Source organism: Mustela putorius, unplaced genomic scaffold (assembly GCF_011764305.1).
Source record: "Mustela putorius furo isolate JIRA1106 unplaced genomic scaffold, ASM1176430v1.1 tig00003869_pilon_pilon_pilon, whole genome shotgun sequence".
Classification (NCBI taxonomy): domain Eukaryota; kingdom Metazoa; phylum Chordata; class Mammalia; order Carnivora; family Mustelidae; genus Mustela; species Mustela putorius.
In genome coordinates, this window is record NW_025422021.1 from 32,331,196 (window position 1) to 32,351,510 (window position 20,315).

General features: G+C 52.6%; 1 protein-coding gene across 9 annotated transcripts in view; it reads left to right on the forward strand.

Annotated features, from left to right (window-relative positions):
• The window catches only part of HDAC4 (histone deacetylase 4), a 287,530-nt gene that overhangs the window by 178,405 nt on the left and 88,810 nt on the right, over positions 1-20,315 (forward strand). For all 9 annotated transcript variants that reach the window (XM_045066714.1, XM_004743737.3, XM_045066715.1 and 6 more), the window contains one exon: positions 12,053-12,203. In XM_045066714.1, coding sequence (XP_044922649.1) covers positions 12,053-12,203 — 151 coding nt within the window. The remainder of the gene's footprint in view (positions 1-12,052; positions 12,204-20,315) is intronic.

Sequence of the window (20,315 nt, forward strand, 5' to 3'; positions counted from 1 at the left end):
AGTTTGGGGGTGGTGAGTGCTGGTGCCCAGAAAGTCGTCAACTATTTCATCAACCAGAATTGCTTACATGATTAAAAGACCATTATCCAGATTTGCTGCTTGGGGACTACTTGTGCTATTTTAATTTTTTTAAATGTTATTAAGAAAATACATGTTTCTAATGTTTCAAATCAAAAAGTAATGCAGCAGTAACTCATTGAGCCTGCCCGTCCCCGCTTCTTGCTGGGATCCCAGGCCTGAGGTCTGTTCTGGCCTGTGCTCCTTGTCTCCCTGTGACCAGCCCTGCCCTTTGGGGAGAGATCCTGCGTAGTGATGTCCCCCTACAGGAATGACATGGCTCTCCTTCCCACCACCCCTCAGGCACCTACAGACCCTGCCACACTGGGAATTTCCAAGTATTCAGGCTGCTCTCCAAAGACAGAACTCTTCAGGCTCTCTGTGCTTTGTCCATGGGTGTGTGCTTCTAGCACACACCACCTAGTGACCATGCCCTTTGGTTCAGCCCTCAGCTCTTCCTCCCCTCTCGTGTCCTGCTACAGATCCCATCCTGCAGTCTAGAAGCCTGTAAGTGCTTCTTCCTGTACACAGACACCAGCAGTCACACTTGGGGCTCCTAGGCCTCTGGGTCTCAGGCCACACGCAATTTCTTTTTAAGTGTTAACAACACAATAATGGGATTTTTGTGTTTTAAGGTATCTGAACTCTGAATGTAGGACATCTTTAGATCATGTTCCCTGATTGAAGCATTCATTTTATGAAGAAAGGGCAACAGCTGCATCCTGTACACCAGCACAAGTTTCTTCCTGCCTGAGGGGTGACGGCTGCCTCTTCACAGGGACCGCAAAGATTGCCGTGCAGTGTCTCAGCTAGCGTTTGCTGTGTAACAAACCGCCCAGATGCAGCACTTGGCACAGCAGGTGTTCTGTTTGCTGGGGGTTGTTGGAGCTGTTCCACAGGCGTGGGCTCTCTCTCATGCCCCTGGGTCAGCTTTGGCCGACTGGTGGCCGGGTGACCTGGGATGACGTCACTCTCTGGTCTTCTGGGTGGCGGGCAGACCAGTGGATTATCTGCTCTTCTCAGAGTTCCAGCCTCACAGAAGTGCAAGTATGTTTTAGGCAGAAGCTCAAATCATAGATGCTGTCACCCACTGGCCAAGGCCAGTCTTGAAGCCAAAATGAGAATTCATATGGAAATAGACCCAAGGCAGTGGATGTCGGGGGGCCTGCAAACGGGAGCCAGAAGTGCAGTAGTCTTCTCTAGGAGGACCCCCTGAACCATGTTCAGAGGGGACTGGGTACCAGGACTCACGACTGAGACAGGAGCATCATGAAGAAGAGGGGACAGGGCCATGGGCTGGGACACTGAAAATATATTTTTGTATTGGGAACTTGTTAGCATTCAGCCTCACTGACTGAATGTTGTGAACACTAAGTGGGGGTGGGGTTGCCACTGACACAGGTGCCACCAGAGTGGCTGCCATCTTGGTTCCCCAGTGGCAGCCACGGCCTTGTGTATTAGGGGCCCTTCCTTCCCCCACATGTGCTACAGCTTATAGAATGCCTCCTAGAAGCCTGCTGGCCAGCCCTTTCTGCACTCTCGTTCTTGTGGCTTTGTATGTTTTCAAAAATACTCTTTTCTGTCCCTGTTAGTGGTCTTCAGACTTCAGCCACTTTTGCCCAGATGCTGACCTCCTCTTTAAGGGTCCCTCACGGAATCCTCCCCGCAGACCTTACTGTGCGGCCTGTCGAGGGGCAGAGCCTCAGCACCCCGGGAGGAGAGGCAGGCCTGGGCCCCAGGACCCCGGGGTCATCTGTGGGAGAGAAGAAGGGTCTGTGTTGGCATCTGGGCACTGCCATTTTCACAAGGAATGTTTACACATAAAAAAAATCTCTCTCAGATCATATACATCACTACTGTTAATTACTGAGTAATCGGAGATTACAAAAGAGAAAGTGTTACTTTGGCACTGGGGGCTAGGTAAGCTTTTAGGTCTGCAGTGTCACCTGGCGTGTAAACTTCGATTTTAATGGCTTATTGTAGTCTCACAATGAACCGTAATGAAATTAAATAATCAAAACTACCCGAGTACTTGACCATGAAGGTCATTTTCAGTTTCTCATGTTTTTCACATCCTCGTGCGTGTTATCATGCTGACAGTAGACTTGGAATTGCCGAGCCAAGGCAGGTGCTCCCCTGTGCTGCTGCTTACTGAGTGCCAGTCCCAGGCGAGCCCGTGTCCGTCTGTCTATCTCTGTCTCCCTGCCTCCACCGCCCCCCAAACCCCTTGCTGATTCCATAGGCAGGTGAGGAAAGCAGCAGGAACCAGGACGGTCGGCACCCCCTCCCCCTCCCAGCGGTCGGGCAATAGGGCACGCCTGTGCAGGAATCACACCTTCCAAGGATGCAGGGCCATGAGTCACCCCCAGCGGTCTCACCCATTGCTGGCACGTCTCCACATTCAGTTTCCATTCTGTCTCTCATCCTGTGTGTATTTCCTTGATTGTCCACCACTATATTTCTGTAAGCTTATTGACTTTTTTCATGTTCTGCTACCAAGTAGCATTTTCTTTGCTGTTTCTCTATTGCCTGCTCCTGGGTCTGTGAGTGTCTCTGTATGTTAAGGGCATGACTTCAGTGTCCCATCAGATGCTGTCATTTGGCTCTTCATTCTGCTTGTAACCAGTTAGGTATCTACTTGACCTACCCTTCTTCATGAACCACGGGTTTTTCTAAATGACAGGAATGGGGCCTCACTCCCTCTGCCAGTTCAGAATGCTCTCCTGATCCTGGTCAGGGCAGATGGAGCACATAACGGGGACCGAGGCCCTGCCTTGGGTCACTCAGCCTCTCTCTGCTTCATTCCCATTAACCAGCCCGGTACTTCCGTTCACAAGTGCATCCAAGAACAGGGCAGGCCATGACATGCCAGCGGGGAGATGGATATTTCCCCATACGAAACCTCTGTTCGTTTTTTCCCCTTCTCTTTTATGGGAAATCCTTAGTTTTTTCCTCATCCGTTTTTTTTTATTGTGGTCAAATTCATATAACACAGAATTTATGATGTACTGTGTTGAAGTGTATAATTTAGTGCACTTACAATATTGTATGACCATTCCTGCGAGGTGGCCCCAGAACATTTCCATCGCCCTCAGAAGAGACCCTGCGTTGGTGAGCCAGGTGCTCCCTGTGGCCCTGGCCAGACTGATCTCCCTTCTGGGTCCGAGTTTGTCCACTCTGGACGGGCCTTGTGCTTGGAGTCGGGCTGCGCGTGGCTCTTCGTGGCGGCCCCTGTCACTCAGTGCGGGTCCCTCAAGGCTCACCCGTGTTAGCCGCATCCGTGCGTCCTCCCTTCTTAAGGCCGAGTGGTACTCAGCGTGGCTGTTTAGTCTGCTTATCCACCCCTCCCATGCATGGACAGTCGGGCTGTCGGCACCTGCTGGTGGTCGTGAGTCGTGCTGCCGTGATCATCTGCACGCATGCTTCTGTCTGAGTATCTGCGTTGTGTTCCTTTGGGGAGATGTCTGGTCTGGGGACCGAGTTGCACAGCAGCTGTCTATTAAACTCTTTGACGAACCACTAACCCTGGCTCACTTTTGTAGGACGGGAAATACACAGTAGCATAAGGTTTGCCATGCTGTCCATCCTTGCGTTGCAGTCGGTGGTGTTGATAAGTCCACTCACACTGTCCTGCAGCCTTTAGCACTGTCCATCCCAGAACTTTCTCATCTCCCCAAACAGTGTTCCTGTGAAACACTGACCACCCCACCCTCCGTCCAGCTTGGGAGCCATCCTTCTGGCCCCTGAGTTGGACTCTTCTAGGCACCTCATGTGACATTTGTCTGGAACTAACAGTAAATGTCAAGTGTCTGGGGGTTCAAGGTCGTGTGCCATTAGCAAGGTCCCTAAAATAGGCTATGTTACTGACAGGCAAGGTAATTACCACACGGCTGTGTTTCAGACCCTGTGTGCGCACACCTGAGATGCTTCAGGGCGGGCCCCCAGGCACAAGGGTGGGACACGCATGTCTGGGGCCACAGGGCACCCTGTCACCATCTTTTCCCATGGCCAGCCCCACACGGGCTCTGGGGACTCCCCAAACTGAGACTGTCCTCTTAGTTTCAAAGCTGATTTTACATATATATCTGAAATACTCGAATGAAAACCAGTCAGATGGATAAAAGTCAAAACCAGCCTGTCTTTGCAGGAATATTGTGTACCATGCATGGGCTAATGCCATTGAGGTGGAGGACTAAATGAGCTCCGTTTAATTCCCTGATGTTTGCAGGTGTTCAGAAGAGTGAGCAGCTATCTGTCCTTGGGCATGCCTAAGAATTTGGACCTTTGAGGATGGAGTTTGATAAGTAAACTGATGGTTAAATATGAACTCAGAAGTAACTGACCTCCGATTTAAACGTCATTCTGTTGCGTTTCTAATAAGAAAGGCAGAGTGAGCCGGAGCAGTGAACCGCATCCAAAGCCAGACAGAACGGGGAGAGGTGGGGCAAGCCACAAGCACCATGGGGGTTGCAGACCTCATCCCCGGCCCGAGGAGAGCCTGGCTAACATATGGGAAGAGATATAGGCTGGGACCCCTGTATTCCAGCTGGAGTCATTTGTCGGCTTCCCAACTGATCTGGACTCTGGGGTACCCAGGGCCAGTTTGCAGCAGGTCTTGGAAACAGGCCGCTGCTCGTGGCACCCCATGCTTCTGGAAACTTGTCTCCGGCATCTTGGCCTTAAAGACCCTGAGAAGGGTATGTAGAGGGAGCATGCAAGCGTGTGTTGAGAGGGACTCAGGAGTATTAGTAATACCCCGTGTAGGACTGACCTCCTAGCACACATCCAGGGTGTGCTGGTCCCTGGTATGTACCTACATGATGAAGGCTTTTGAAAGCCAAATGGCATAAAGCAAAGAAGCAATCACCACTTGACACATAAGCCTTTCTGAGCATTCCCAGAGTTAGAAAATCACCTCTCTTAGACTTTTCTGGTACTTAGGACACAACTTGCTAACAGACGCCCAGAGTCAACGGAGATGAAACACACAGGCTCCCAGATACAAGCGACGAGCTCTGGCGGCCAGATGCCAAGAGGTTCCCAGGAAGGAGTGCTCAGGGTACCTCCTGCTGCTCTGGATGTCTGGGCGGCTCCCTGCACAACCCCCGCTTTCCACACACTTGTTCTTCTCACGTTTTTTCATCAAGGTGAAAATCCTCTTCAGGGTTCTTTTGAAAATGGGCACTAATGCAGGTCTTCCATGAAAGCAAGGTGATGTCACACTCAAGGGGGGGCACTAGTGCCCCCTCCAAAGGCGCATTCAGAGGCCTCTCGATTCCCGGCCTCGGGGGAGTTCCAGTCTAACAGGTAAAAAATAAAAACCATCCCCACACTGTTTGAACTTGCATGTCCTTTCTTTTCCTAGCAAGGCTGAATTTCTAGGCATGTGTGTAATATATAAGAAATGTGTAAGCGTGTTTTGTGCTGCTTCTGGGGGTAGGAGAACCTCTTAAGAGCCATCTAGTTGAAACAATGAGCCTTCTCCCTGTAGGGAGAGGGATCAGATGGAAAGGAGACCAGGCGTGTTTACTCTCCTCATTACCTGTTCCAGGTGGCCGAAGACATACTGCCCTGGGCCCCAGGGCTCCAGGTCACCTGAGGCAGCCACAGGTTGTTGCCAACTGGGTTCCTGGGAAAGCTCTTGCCGTGTGCCACCCAAAGTCCTGCGTCATCCCTGAACTCGCCTGCACCCGCTCAGTGTGCTGACAGAAGGAACTGCTTCTCAACCAGCCGCTTCGGTTTCTAGGCAGTCTTTATAGGCAGGTGGATGACCTTGCTGGACCCGCTAACCTGAGGGCTGTTGACTCCATGGCTCCATGGCTCCATGCTGGGCCCTGCTTCTCCTTCGCTACCAAGCATCCCCTGTAATTGTGCCTTCTAGAGTGTAGCAGAACTTTCTGTTTGTTTCCAAGGGTGGCAGCAGGAGAGGGTTACCTGCTGCGGAAAAAGACATGTCCTGTGCCATGCAGAAGAAACGGGGCATGCTCCCATCGGCTCCTATCTCTGGTCTCTTGCACTTCATCACGCTGCCTTGGACCTGGCCCATGACCCTCCCGGGCTCCCTTGCCTGCCATGGCCTAGGATGCAAGTCTATGGCAGCGATGGGGAAAGGGGTCAGTCACTGGTGGGTGCTGTACACAGCCTGGAGCCCTCCTGGGAAGTGGCTCGGATGGAGGCCATGGATGGAAAGGAGCCAGGATTGCCACCAGTGGGACCAGATGCAGGTCTCATGATGAGACACTTCTGAGGCCAAGCCTTTACAGAGAGCTCAGAGTTCCCGCAACGGAGTGTGAGGTGAGGGCAGAAGGTGTGCAGGCCAGCCAGGTTTGGCCCGGCCAGCCAGGCTTGGCCCGGCCCTGCCCTCACTGTCTCTCTGAACCCTTGCACCTCCCCTTTCCTCAGGGCTCTCCCCGCCATAGCCTCTGGAGTGGCCTACAGTGAGCCTGGCCTTGCCCTCGTGCTGGGTGCCTAGATGCAGACCTTCCTCATGGGGACAGTCATGCCGAAGGCTGATGCTGTTTGTGGCTGTGACATCTGAGTGTCCCGCTGTGGGTGGGAGCTTTGGGCCACTGCTGGTTGTGCCACAAGGTGAGAGGGGACAAGGGTTTCAGACTTACCGAACACGCCCTTTTGGTTTGAACCAGAAACCCTAGGAACTAAAGGTGGAAATGGCCCAGTTTCTGAGGACCCCAGGGGGAACAACACTTCGGTTCCAAATGATGAGTAAAACCCATGGCTGAGCAGCACGTGTTCCCAGAGGCTGGCAGCCAGCCCCACATTGCAAGAAGATGCCCTGTTTCCATTCCTCTCAGGCACACCTTGTGTTCTGAGGGTGAGGGTCACTGGGCCTGCCTGTGCTTGCCCAGAAAGCGAGTGGGGTGCTGAGTGAGAAGCCCCTGGGCCATCTCGACTGAAGTCCCAGGCCATGCACCCTGCACTGTGGCAGGTATTGGCTTCTAGATGGCTCCGGTTCTAGCTGGCAATGGGCTCTCACCTGGCAGCTCCGTACCTCTTAGCGGACAGCTCTCTAAGCACTGACCACGCCAGGCCTATACAGTGTGAAGGGTGTGCATGAAGCCTGTGTTTCATCATTGGTTTGACCTTTTCCAAGTTACACAGGGAAGTAGGTGGCAGGGGCAATTACGTGTCCATCTGTCTGTCCTGTCTCATGATGGCAGATACCAGGCCTTGGAGACAGGCTGGCCTGCACCTTTGCTGTCCCCCTCCGTACACAAACATCTGTCTTGTGAGGAAGGCCCGTGGGACTTGCTTAGGGAGAAGAACATGCTCCCACTGGCTTCATGTGGACCTGAGCACGGGGATTCTGGCCCTGGAAACCAGCCGTCCATCTGTGAAGCCCAGTCAGCTCTTCCTTCCTCCTGGCCCCATTGTCCTGGGTTAGGTAAGGCATCTCCCCAGCCTGGGCCACTGGCAAAGGAGGAAGAGAAACTGGAGTGGGAGGGTGGGATGCAGCCATCATCTGTGGTCCGGGGTGCACTGAGCAGCAGGGAAGGAGCCCCAGGAGCAGGCACGTGGCCAAGGCTGGCCAGTGGGTCCCCACGGGCCCCAGGACACCCCATTTCTACGGGCGTAGCATCACAGTGGGGGCAGACTGGCACGAAGCTTGGCGGACCCTAGGTGGCTAAAGTCCAGCTCAAGGAGGCTAGTTAACATCAGGGAGATGGGAAGATGGCCGCAGTTGGTTGACTGCTTGGTTGGTTTTTGTTGGCCACCAGAATTTAGTGGTATGACCTGGCTGACGGGACCCTCAGATATCTATTCCGTATCTTCTAGAAGGTCGGGCTGGGGCTGTTTGCATATCGGCCTCAGGAGTCTGCATGTGCATTTAAAATCAGGAAGGTACCCTGGACTTTCAAAAGAAGCCCACTGCTCGTTCTTGGGGTTCTGGGCCCCCGTAGAGGTTCCTGTGCATGTGGCCAGGTGAAATCCTGAGGAGCCTGAGCAGGCTGTGGCCCTGGGGCCTGCCCCCCCCCCCGCCCCGCCAGCCACACACACACCTAGTGTACTTGTGGCCCTCAGGCACCCTGAGGGGCTGAGACAGCATCCAGCCCCAGTTGCTGCAGAGCATGTCTGTGATGCAGGGCACTTTAGGGCTCAAGGAACGTGGCCTCATAAATGGCCACAGTGTCAGGAGAAGCACTTTGAAGAACCTCAGGGCCCCGGGGCTTGGATTTGGAGCAGTGCTGTGAGCAGGGCCTATGTCAGTGTACTGAGGTGGTGTTACCATGCTCTCCTGGAAGCTGGCTTGCCACCGCATGAGCCAGTCGTCCTCCCTGTTCAAGAGGAGAGCAGCCCTCCAGGCTTGCTGGGCCCCGGAAGCATCCTGTTCTTGGGCCAGGGCGCCACGTGAAGACTCATCCCCAGGCTGTCCTTCAGTGGAGCGGGCTCTGTTTCAGTTCAGCTTTGAAAGTAAAGATCTGCTTGGGTTTCCACTTGCGTGTGGTCATTGAACTCCAAAGTCAGAGTCAAACTGAATTCTTGGGATCTAATTTTTTGTCCTGAGCTCAGTGTTGACTTCAACAGAAATTCAGTATTAAACTCTGGTTAGAGTAATGGCATCTGTTCTTACTGGGTTTTTTTCCTTTGGAAACATTAGGTGGTGGACATCTTACTTAAGATTGCTTGTAATAATTTCAGTCTGCAGAAAAACACCTTCTCGTTGCTTCCCACTGCCCATAGGATACTCTGATCTCAACCTCTTGTCAGCGAGGTCCCAGCTGTCAGGGACAGTGTGCTTTGTGCCCAACATAAAAGTTGGCTTCTCTGCAGGTCTTATTTCTCACAGGCTGGAGGCTGTACTTATGGGGCATGTTTGTCCCTTCCCCAGAGAATGGGGACACAGAGCGTGCGAGGTGGGTACAGGACAGCGAGCGGGAGTTCCTCACCTGGTACCTCTTCCTCATTTTCCAGAAGCTGGGAGCACTGAGGCTTGCTGTCGCAAGGTCCAGGAACAGGCCTGTGTGGTGACACCATGGGTGACAGGAGCCACAGTCTGGCTTGTTCTCCGGGCCTTCGGGTAGGGGCAGTCTGTGCACGTTCCTGTCCCATCAGCTGATAAGGCAGAGCGCCTCTCCGAGTGCAGCGGGGTCAAGGCCTGCAGGGTAGCTGTGGCGCATTTTGGGGGAATCAAGTCATAACAGCTACTTTCCTGAAAACTCCATGCCAGTATTGATTTCCTAGGAGTTAGATTGTCCTGTGAATTTTAATCACCAGTATCTAGTGGTGGTGCTGTCAGTATTTCTGTAATGGTAATGGAAAGATCTTCCTTCCAGGTTCTGGCTGAAAAGTAAATATTTTGAGACTATATTCAGTGGATTTTTGCCTGTTCCTCATTTGTGCATTAGATGAGTACCGAGCCGTTGGAAGGGAACCCAGGGCTGTGTGTGGGCAGCTCAGGGGCCTGGGTGATGTAGCAAGGGGACATTTGGTTATAAGATGTGCTGTCTGACACCATCGTGGGGGGCTTCTCAGCCGGAGCCATGTGGGCCGCTGCGGAGCCCCCCGTGGCCCACTGCCACTGGGGCGCCTTCACCTGTGCACACAGATGTGGGGCCCTGGAGTGAGCTCCCTGCTCCCAAGCCCTTCGGATTCTGCCTAGCACCACCCACAAGCCTTCTGGAAGCAGCGGCGAGGAACGTGCTGGCATGCTTCTGATAGTCTCATGGTCTCCGGCTCATGGAAGATGCCTGTTTGGAAGAGGATGTTTTTTTCATAGGAAAGCTCTGAAAAGTGACTCTCAGTTTCCACACCATGGACCCCACAGGTGGCCACTGAGCAGGACCTCATGGCCTTGCCCTCACACACGGCCACCTTGATCTGCTGCCAGACCTTGGCCCCCGCATCTGGGTCCCGCCTGCCTTCTAAGCAGCATCTTCCACGGGAAGGGCACACTGTTGCTTGGGGTCCAGACACCACTCCCCTTCCTCCTCCTTCCTCCACTGGTTTTGGGCCTAGCTACGCCTGCCTCTCTGCTATTCTGTCCCTGTGTTTCTGGCTGGAAAGGAGTTCCCTTCCCCTTTGTAGAAAGTGGGAGGTGGTCGAGTTTGTGCTCAGTTTGTGGGTCCCCTGCAGTGAGAAATACCACACAGCTGCTGGGACTCTGCTGTGTGATGAGACAGGCCTGGTTTGAGCTCCAGGCCACGCCAATGCTTCCTGCCCTTGCTCTGAGCCCTGTGGGGCTTGGCCATGGGGTGCTTCCCCAGCAGCAGGGCCCAGAGACCTGGAGGCCGGGTGGCTGGGAGGCCAGGAGTCTAGGAGTCAGGGTGGCTTGGAGGTCGTGAGACTGGAGGTTGGGATCCTGGAACGTTGGCTGCCAGGGCTGTTGCTGTAGGGTGTATCTGTCCAAGACCAGGCTCAGAGCCTCCTGCGGCACTGTCTGTGAGGGTGTGGCCGGCACCTTGCCCTTGGGCCATACTTCCTGCTTGCACCTTCCCCATTTATGAGCTGGTGGTTGCCTCCTTTTGCTCCTCAGCTGTTACTGTCACAGCTACATCTGAGGTTTTGGCGAATGTCCGTCTTATTGGCTAGCACACACGCTCCTACTGCAGGGTTGTGGGCTTTATCTGGAGAGTGAGAATTTTCATTTTATATATTTCTACAATGATGCTCTTTTTCTTTAACATTTTCTGTGTAATGTGATGTGAACCTCCCAGAAGTCACAGACGTGGTGGGTGACATATATTACGTCTTCACCAAAGAGAGCTCCGAGCCATCTGATACCCTGTTTTCTGAATTTATGAGCTGCTCTGGTTGGTAACAGAAGCTGGGTGGTTTGTACATTCTAGTGATGGCATTGTGGGAAACGGGGCCCAGGAAGCCGCCGGGGCCCCTGATGGTGGCACTGCCCCCTCAGTCCCTGTGGCCTCTAGTGGGAAAGAGCTCAGCCCCCTCCCCAGAGACAGGGGGGCTCCCAGGGCCCACACCCTAGAGCTGGCAGAGTATGATGCCTTCCTCACAGAACAGCAACTCGTGCCCCACATGGCCACCCCCTGGTCCTGCTCACTCCATGTTCCCCTTGTTCTGCCTTGCCTTGTGCTCTGGTTCTAGCCCGTGGGCCTCCACGTACCTCGATGTCCCTGGCTGTTCCCTTAGGTGTCCACCATAGTTCCTGGGAACAGCCAGAGGGATGTGCTGGTCTATCCCTGTCTTAGGCACTTTATGGCTTGGATCTGGGAGAGTGTGCGTTAGATTTCCTTGCTAGAAAGTTCTGGGGCTGCTGGGACTGCCAATGTGGCCCCCGTTCTGCACAGGGAGCAGGCCAGCCACCCGCCCAGGAGGGGCCATGGAAACAAGACCCACAACAACAAGGAAAGGGATTGCATGCCCATAGTGCTGCAGGCCGGGTGTGGATGCTCCCTGTGGCTTAGCTGCTATGTCCCCAAGCGTCCCATCCCCCCTTCCCCCACCAGAACATCACAGATGGGGAGTCTTTGAGGGCCGACTCTGCCCACGAGCTCATCAGTGCCTTTTGTGCGTGTGCCTTTTGTTTACTGACAGCCCACCCGTGTTTTCTCATGGATCTTTCCCATTGTTGGGTGGCTGGGCTGTTGCAAGCAAGCCGCTGTGCCCTTCTTATCCAGGCGGGAGTGCAGACGTGTCCCCACAGCCAGGGACGGGGTTGTTGGGTCCCGGGGCAGACATGCATCTAACTTGGTGAGGAGTTAGTTCTCCCGGTTTTCCAGGGCAGCCATACCCAGTCCAGCCCTGCTGTGTCCCTCTCCAAGTACCCTTCCCAATGCAGTTAATCACCCAGATCTTCACGTGCATTTTCTCCAAAATGGCTTTTATTTTAGTTTTTACTGCTGAGAAAGTCGGCAGTCAGGCTTTGCATGTGGACCGTGCAGAGCATGGCCCTCGCCGTTGGCGACACAAACGTGTGGACGCCTGGCCCTTTGCTGCTGTTCATGTGTGTGTCTGTCTCGTGTTCCTCAGAAGCGAGACTCTGACCGTCTCTGTCCCCCTTCCCTCCCCACAGCAACAGCAGGAGCTGCTGGCCGTGAAGCATCAGCAGGAGCTGCTGGAGCATCAGCGGAAGCTGGAGCGGCACCGCCAGGAGCAGGAGCTGGAGAAGCAGCACCGCGAGCAGAAGCTGCAGCAGCTCAAGAACAAGGAAAAAGGCAAAGAGAGTAAGTGTGCGGGCACGATCACGAGCTGGGGGGCGCTGGGGCCTTGCCGGGGTGTCTTTTCCTGCGGCTCTTGGGCTCTGGGTCCTGTAGGCAGCAGCCCGCGGGGGACCCCCGCACCCTACCCCAGGTGGAGCATGCCATGTCGCCCTCAGCTTGGGCAAGTGTAGCCCGGGTCCATGCCTTCGGTTGGGATGTGCAGCATGGCCTCTGGCTTGATTGGAGTGTTCTAAAGTGTTCTCAGCAGGTGCAAAGCGGGTTTCACCGGGAAGTTCGTCCTGGAGGTTTCAAAGTTCTTTCCTCTTGTGAGCACACTGTGAGCCCCGTAGAAGCAGGCCTCGCTTGTGGGGTGGCCTGGGGGCCGAGTGGGGATGCAGTGGCCAACTGCCTGCTTTCGCATTGGCCCTCTTGACCCTAATGTTTGCTTTTTCTAGTGGCTGTGTTTGTATATCTGAAGACCAGTGGGGTCTGTCATTTTCCAGGAAAGGAGATGATTCTGTATATTGTTCACCCTGTGGAAGGTGATGGGGGGGCAGCTTCCCGTGTCCCTGGAGGAGGAGCCGTAGTCCCCAGCTACGTGGTCCCTCCAGTGGGCTCAGCAAGGACCAGTGTTTGTGAGGCCTGGCGTGTCCTGCACATGGGTCACATCCACGCAGACTGAGGCCGAAGGCAGTTGTTTCCCACGCACGTCTGTGCCTCTGTCTTCGGCAGCTTGTTTCCAGTGACACACCCAGGACCTAGACAGCAGTGAGAGTGGGTGTCACATTGCTGGGCTTGGCTCATTTCTGCCTGAGACTTTGGTACTCGGCGGAACTCATTTGATCCCTGGTGACACTGAACATGAGCTAAGATGTGCACTTCTCTCCTGCGTTGGGTTCTGGTGTGGGGACGTTCGGGTGATGGACTTCCAGCACCTGTGAGCAAAAATAGTGATATTTGCATATTTCAGTAACACACACGAACCTCAGAACTCCGTTATCTTCAGCTACTTAAAATGGTTAGCCGTCTAGAAAAGCCATCTTAACAGCCTGTTGTATAGATTTTAGACTTCAGATTTCTGTTCAGATTTTAATCCACACGTCTTTGACAGCATGCAACGTATTAAAGCATTCTTGTCAAGTCTGTTCTTTGAAATTATTTAAGAATCTTTTGTACTGTGTATGATATACACACAGAAACGTGCACAGCCTCCAATACATAGGGAACTGTTCATAAGCTCACCCCCCAGTAGAGCCCCCAGACCAGGACAGGAGCGGTGTCTGGGCCCCTGGGCCCTCCAGACCCTGCTCCTCCCCTCCTTCCCAAAGGAACCCCTCCCTGGCATCCCATACCAAAGGCACTTTGGCCTGCTTCTGAGGTTTCTAGAAATGGACTCATTAACCTGTGGCTCTTTGTGTTTGGCTTCTCTCACTCAGCACCCACCTCGTGCAGTGTGTCCTTATTGTCCTGTGTAGCAAGAGCTCACTGCTGTAGGTAGCTGCCTGCCACCCCACTCACGGGCACTGCACTGTGTTCGTCCGTCCTGTGGTCGGTAGGTATTTGGGCGTTTGCTAACCAGAGCTGTGACGGGTGATCCTGGGACACATGTCCATGGATATGTCCCTAGGTGCAGACAGGCAGGTGCGAAGTGGCTCAAGCTTCACACTTTAGGGAATGTGTGTGCCTGCCTCTCATATGTGAGACCCAGCCATTTCTGAAGCAACGTCCCAGCCATGCAGGGCAGCGCCCACAGCCTGTGTTCCTACTAGCGCTTGCTGCTGGCAACCACTCTGAGTTTGGTTTGGTTACCAGCGAGGCTTGGCACATTTTCTTGTCTCATGTCAAGTGCTTGCCTGTTCATGCCTCTCTCTCATTTTTGTGGTGGGTTGTCACCCTTTTTCTTGACTTGGGTGGTTCTGTTCACATCCTGGTTCCGAGCCCTCTGTTGGTGTTGTGTGTCACACATGCCTTCTGCCTTGCTGCTGCATTTCCTCTGCCTGATGGCCCCTGTGTATCATGTGGGCTTCCGCTCCCAGTGCAGCTGGGCCCCTCGGTCTGGTCTAGACCAGAGTCAGGACCCGGCCCATCTGTGCCGCCATGCCTGCAGGCTTGTGTACATTTGCGTATCTGTTCCCTTTCGGAAAGACTGGTGTTCTTTCTTCACCTATGCAGCCAGTGCATTTTGTTCATGTTCAGTTTGTGTCTCTGAAATATTTGTATGTATTTAGTAATTGGTTTTATATATAGAAGTAACCTTTCGTGATCATTAGTTACTGCAGTGTATTTTACTCTTGAAATAATATACTTTAAATGTATTTTCACTTTAATGGGCTGGTAGAGTTTTCAACGGAAGAAGCACATCAGGAGAGTTTTTATTCTGCATGAGATCTAATTCTTGTACCAATGTTTGAAAGTAATTACTAGATCTGAGTGGTGTGCCTCGTTCTATCACACCAGTTGTGTGAGATGGTGACTTCCAGGCTGTGATGGCTCCTAGTCAAGATTCCAGGCACGAGGATGAAAGCCCATCAGGGGAAACTAAATAGCAGATTTGTGTTGGCAACAGACACAATTGGTCTTTGAGTGCAGACTTGTATCTGCGGTGGGCTGATGGGACAGGCGGGGTGGTCACGCCATTGCCCTCACCACTGAGCCCGCTGGCTAGATGACACTCTCCTCCATCCACAGCCCCGTGCTGGTCAACCACTGCGTGTATTGTGTGTGGAGACTCCCTTGTGTGAAGAGACCTTCCTGGCCAAGGTGTTCCTGGGGTGCTGACCACCTGTGAGGGGTGGCACATGGTGTCGGGAAATCCCCCAGAGGTCCTGAGGCCGCTGGTCTGGAGTGGAGGGTGGGCTTCAGCATTGTTATTTCTAGAACTCCTTGGATCATTCTGGTGTGCAGCCAGGATTGAGAACTGAGCATCCAGGTGAGTCCTATTGCTCAGTGTGAGGAATCTGACTACCAAACGGACTCTGTGGCCTGTCACTGGGGACAGCCCTCTGTTCTGGGAGCCCACCCCCCTAGATGACAGCACCCAGCCCTTTTCTGAGCCCTGTGAGAGGGACTTCTGCTCAGGGGCCAAACCACAGGTGTGCACAACGGGACTGCATATACCCTGAAAGGGGGTCCTGCCCCCTTTCCATCCTCCTGTGCTTTGCTTGAGCCTTGTTTCTGTATCCTAATTAATGTGTTTTCCTCTGGAGGAGGGAAGTCGTTGTTTATCAAAGGATGGGAGTTAAAACTGTAAGTATGAGCTAGTTGATGTGTGCCACAACTAACCTACAAATAACCAGGTTTCCAGATTGCTAAAAAGCAGCTCAGGCTAAATTAGTTCCTCATAGTTTACCAGAATCTTCCAATAAAAATAACATCTTAAGCTTCACAAAATGTGAAAAGATTTAACTTCAGAAAAACATTTTAGATCTGTTTACACGTCAAAAACAATTTCTTCCCTACCTACTGAATGTCCTCCCCACCCCAGCCGAAGCATTGGAATGTTCTCTGTTTCCTTCCACACTCGTCACTAGCAGCAACCCTGGTGGTTTTCAATTTGTGGATTTGGGTGGTCAGGTTTTATTATTAATAATAAACTGTGTACGGTTTGGGTATTTGGCACGCTCGTGTAGGCTTTGCAGCCCTGAGTGTGGTCTTGTGAGGAGACAGGCCTGGCAGGCCGCTGTGGTGGACGCCACTCGGGGGCTCTTATGTGAGCGGGGCCGCGGGCGGGCTCCGCAGCATGAAGGAGAGCCTTGTTTGCAGCAGCTAAAAGGGCGTTTGTGGGGGAATGCAAATGGCCTGGGGCGTCTCCCATTGGTAAGCATTTGAAAACTCAGTGCAAGGCATCTGTGCAGTTTCTTGTTTTTTAATCTTTTTAAGTGAATCTCCTATTGAATATTTAATTACAGTTTTGTTGCATTTGTAAACATTTACAGTATTTTTAATTTTAAATAATTCTCCAACTCTCTTTTACTTATTGATACCAGTTGACGCTATGAGCTCTAACGAACAGTGAATTCTTACGATTCGTGGCATTTCGTCTCATTCAGCACGAACACATGATCTCTAGCCAGGTTTTACTTAGCTTAACTACATTGAGGGATCTCAGATACACAGATTCCAAGGGACAATCCAACAGAATGTCAGGCTTTGTTCTCTGAGACGCCTGGAGCGAGCGCAGTGACCTTTCTGTTCGTTGCTATATATAAGCCCAGCCTGCTCGTTCACTTCGTTTAAAAAATAATTTTTTAAAAAATAGGCTCAAAGGACTGGAGTTGAAAGATCCAACACCTGATCCAGAAAGTAACTCTCTGTCCCATTTTTGAAGTCGGGCCTTCCTCAGAGGCCCATGGGGCAGGAGAAACATGAGTCCATCATGACAAGTGGTCTAGAAGCACCTTCTCCTCCCCATAGGCCCCCAGGTACTGGGCCGGTGCCCAACGCCATCTCCTCGGCCCCCCATGCTGCCTGGTCTCTTCTCACCGGCCTGTCCCTTACATCCTGCCCCATGTGCGGAGGAGGCTTTGTCTTTTCTGTTTCCATCTCTGTCCCCATCAACCAGATCAGAATCTGGCACATAAAGCCTGTCCAATGAATGAATGGTAGTCAGCATGAATTTGTTCTTGTTAAAAAGTGAAAATTAGAGCTGTTAGGTATTCGTGTACTGAATGTGTTTTATCGGTTCTGTAACTCTGTGTTAAGGTGGAAGTATCTGGGTGAGCCCAGGGTTGATGTGCGGAAGTGTGGAGTCCCCGTGTTGTGCACCAGAAACTAATACAGTATGATGTAAAGTAGCTGGGATTCAAATACAAACTTTAAAAAAAAGGAGAGGAGAAACAGTTGTTTTTTAACTCAGTATTTCCTAAGTGTCAGAAGAACTGCTCTGTGAGGCGCATCGGGTTAGAATTGAGATTTCTCTAATAAGAGCGCCAAGATTTCCATATCCACGAAGAGAATAGACAATGAGAAAGCAGAAAGCAGCAGAATCTGCTGAGATGAGTAAACAGCTAGAAGGATGCTGGCTGTTCCTTGAATATGCTCTCCTGTGAAGCACGAAAGACAGACGGTCCCTCTGTGGTGCGTGGTGTTATTGGCGTTGGCCGTGGCCACAGCCATGTTTAAGTGTGAGGACCTGTACCCTGGTGGTGCCCGCTGCCCCTGGGAGGAGGGTCCAGGGAGTTCCCCAGGGGGCCGCCCTTGTGACCAGTCACCATCTGCCCCCTCTTGTAATGTGGCCTTGGCTGGACACGTCAGGGAGGTTCCGTGGTGTTCCTGTTGTCTGTTTGTGCCTGAAGGAACCTTCCTGTGTTCAGGAAGGTGGGCTTGGCTTGATGGGAACCAAGAGAGTCTGTAAGGTGCCTTCTCCCACGCTGTGCGGGTGGAGGGACCACAGGTCAGTCGTATGTCCTCCTGTGAGGACACAGGTGACAGACAGCTCAGGGGACAAGGGCTGATGGGGGCCAGTGTCTCCTCCAGGGGAGGCAGCTACTCCTTGCCACGTTGTGTTGTGCTTGCCCGTTCCTGGGATTTAGCTGGGATGGAGGATTTGTTCTTTGTGCTTCCTTGAGTTCTGGAGCCCGTGATGCCAGCCAGGGATACAGCTGAAACAGGGAGGGTCAGAGGCTCCTGAAACATGTCGTTGGGATCAGCCTGTCCCTGGAGTGCTCGTGGAGGCCTCACAAGCATCGCTCCCATGGAGGAAAAGTGGATCCATGTTGACAGGTGTTTTCCCAGGTTTGGTTTGCTGGGAAACTCTCAGGAACAACCTTCCTCCACCTACCGAGACACTCTGCTGCTTGCCCAGCTTTGTGTTGTCCAGTCTCCTGCACCCACAGTTGTGAAGGACCAGAGGCCATCTTTTCTTCCTTCATCTGGGTCTTCCCCCTCGTGCACCCCCTCCTCATCATCAGGCAGTCTGATCACTTCTCCGTGAGGCCAGCAGCACCGGGAGGTGGAAGGAAACCCGGAGCTCCTCATTCCACTATGGTTTCTTTTGTCAGCTGGGTCCACTTAAGAATTACCAGTGGATTTGCATTTCCCCTGCATAGACGGCCCTCTGTGCCCTCTGCCCTTCCGTGCCTCCCACCGCGCCCTGCATCACCTCTTGCTCCTGGTTGCAAGGCACGCTGTATCCTGACACGGGTAACCCTTGGCATATATCCTCAGCTGTCCTTGGTGCTGGTGCTTGGTTAGGGGTATTCCAGGTGACTGCATGTCTGGGCACGTTATACGCAGATACCTGTGTTCGTGCGATTTTCTGACAAGCCCACTTGTAGGCTGGAAATAGGCTATGTGTGTTCTGAATCAATGTTCAGCCTGACTCTGGCTATCTTTGGAGGGTACTGAGCCGCGATGCTCAGAATCAGAGGTGACTTTGTGCCTTCAGTCACCCATAGCTTGGCCTGGCCGTGTCCGTCCTCCCACGTGCCCTCTGCCCAGTGGCCAGCACATGGTGTGCACAGAGCTCTGGTGAGCTGCTCTTCTTGGGCGCCAATGGGGTCATTTCCTCGGACCCTGGGAAGGCCCCAGACAAAAGCCGGTATGTCGTGATGGGAGCTTCTGAAGGTGCTTTGGAATCAGTGTAATGAACTTTCTTTGTGTTTCCCTTGGATGAGCTAAAATCAAGCCCTACCGCAGCTATGGAGGACCTGGTCCCCAGGGATTCATACTTTCTGACCAGCACCCTCTACCCACAGAAGGCTCTCTGTGATGGAACTGTAGGGGCACACTGCCTCCGAGAACGCAGACACACCTACAGCTAGACAAAAAGTCTGTGAATGAGAGCGTGTACTGGGGGTATGAAAACAGTGGGAGCAAAGACAGTTTCTCTAATGATATTAACAATTTATGAGCAGTTTGTCAAAATACTTGTAGAGTCTCACACCAAAACCCATTTCATGTGTATCAGAAAGAAACATGAAAATCTAGCAACAGCAAGCAGCTCAGTGAGTGAAAACCCAGCACTGGAAAACCAAGCATAAAATAAAACTGATTATTTACCAAACCAGCAAAGGGAAGATCAATTTTAGCACTTCCAGAAAATGGAAAAAATTGCAATGAGAAAACCTGAGCAGACTACATACAAATGAGCATTTGAATATTAAAACGAGGACAAATCCCAGTATTTCCTTCCTTTCTTGGGGGAAACCTGGTCCTTACCTCCTGTGTTTGTCCTTTATTTTTACACCTGGAAAGCCTCCCTTCTGACAGTGCTGGTGGCCGCCCACGTGGGGGTCTCCTGCCGAGCTTGACCACCACCGACTGTCCTGCTGTATAGCCAGTTCTGATACTGTCTACCTGGAGGATCAGACCCACGAGTCTGGAAGTCCAGCTGGAAGTCCAGGCTGCAGGTCAGATGTGTCCATGGCCCCCTCCTTGGGCTCGTTGAATTGTGTCAGAACAGCTCACAGAACTCAGGGGAGTTCTGACGTAGGTTTACTGGTTCACTGAAGGGTGTGCCCAAGGATGCAGGTGGGCAGCCAAATGGTGTGGTACATGCGGGTGAGGTCTGGGCAGGTCCCAAGTGCTGGAGTCTCTGTCCCCGTGCTGTTGGTATGTGTCGCGTTCTTGGCACATGGAAAGCTCTCTGAACCCCATCCTGTGGGCTTCCTCATGACCAACTGTTAAGTCCATTGCCAGCCCCTCACCCCTCTCCGATGGTGCTGAAAAGTCTAAGCTTCTAATGATGGCTCACTCTTCTGGTGACCAGCCCCTTCCAGAAGCCTCCCAAGAGTCCAGCCACCACATTAGATCAGGAGTTTGCAAGGGTTTTTAGGAGCCTGGTGCCAGGAACCAGGGGCAGGGGTGTGTGTGTGTGTGTGTGTACTCATACATATGTATATATATATATACAGACAAGCACATGTATGTATGTATGTATTTGCACATATACACATATGTTTACACACACACACATGCTATCTCACAAAATTAGAAAATCATCCAAGTTTTAAAAGGAAACAAGAGACCAGGGCAGAGGCTTGCACACAAATATGGAGGAGAAGGGAGAGCTGGGTCCAGGGAGCCAGCTGCTTTGGTTAGACCCTGCCGCTGGTTGCTGCCTGGGAGGCTCCCCGGACCACATGGGGCTGATGATACCTGCTCACAGTGCTCATGGGAGCTTTAAATGTGCGAGGC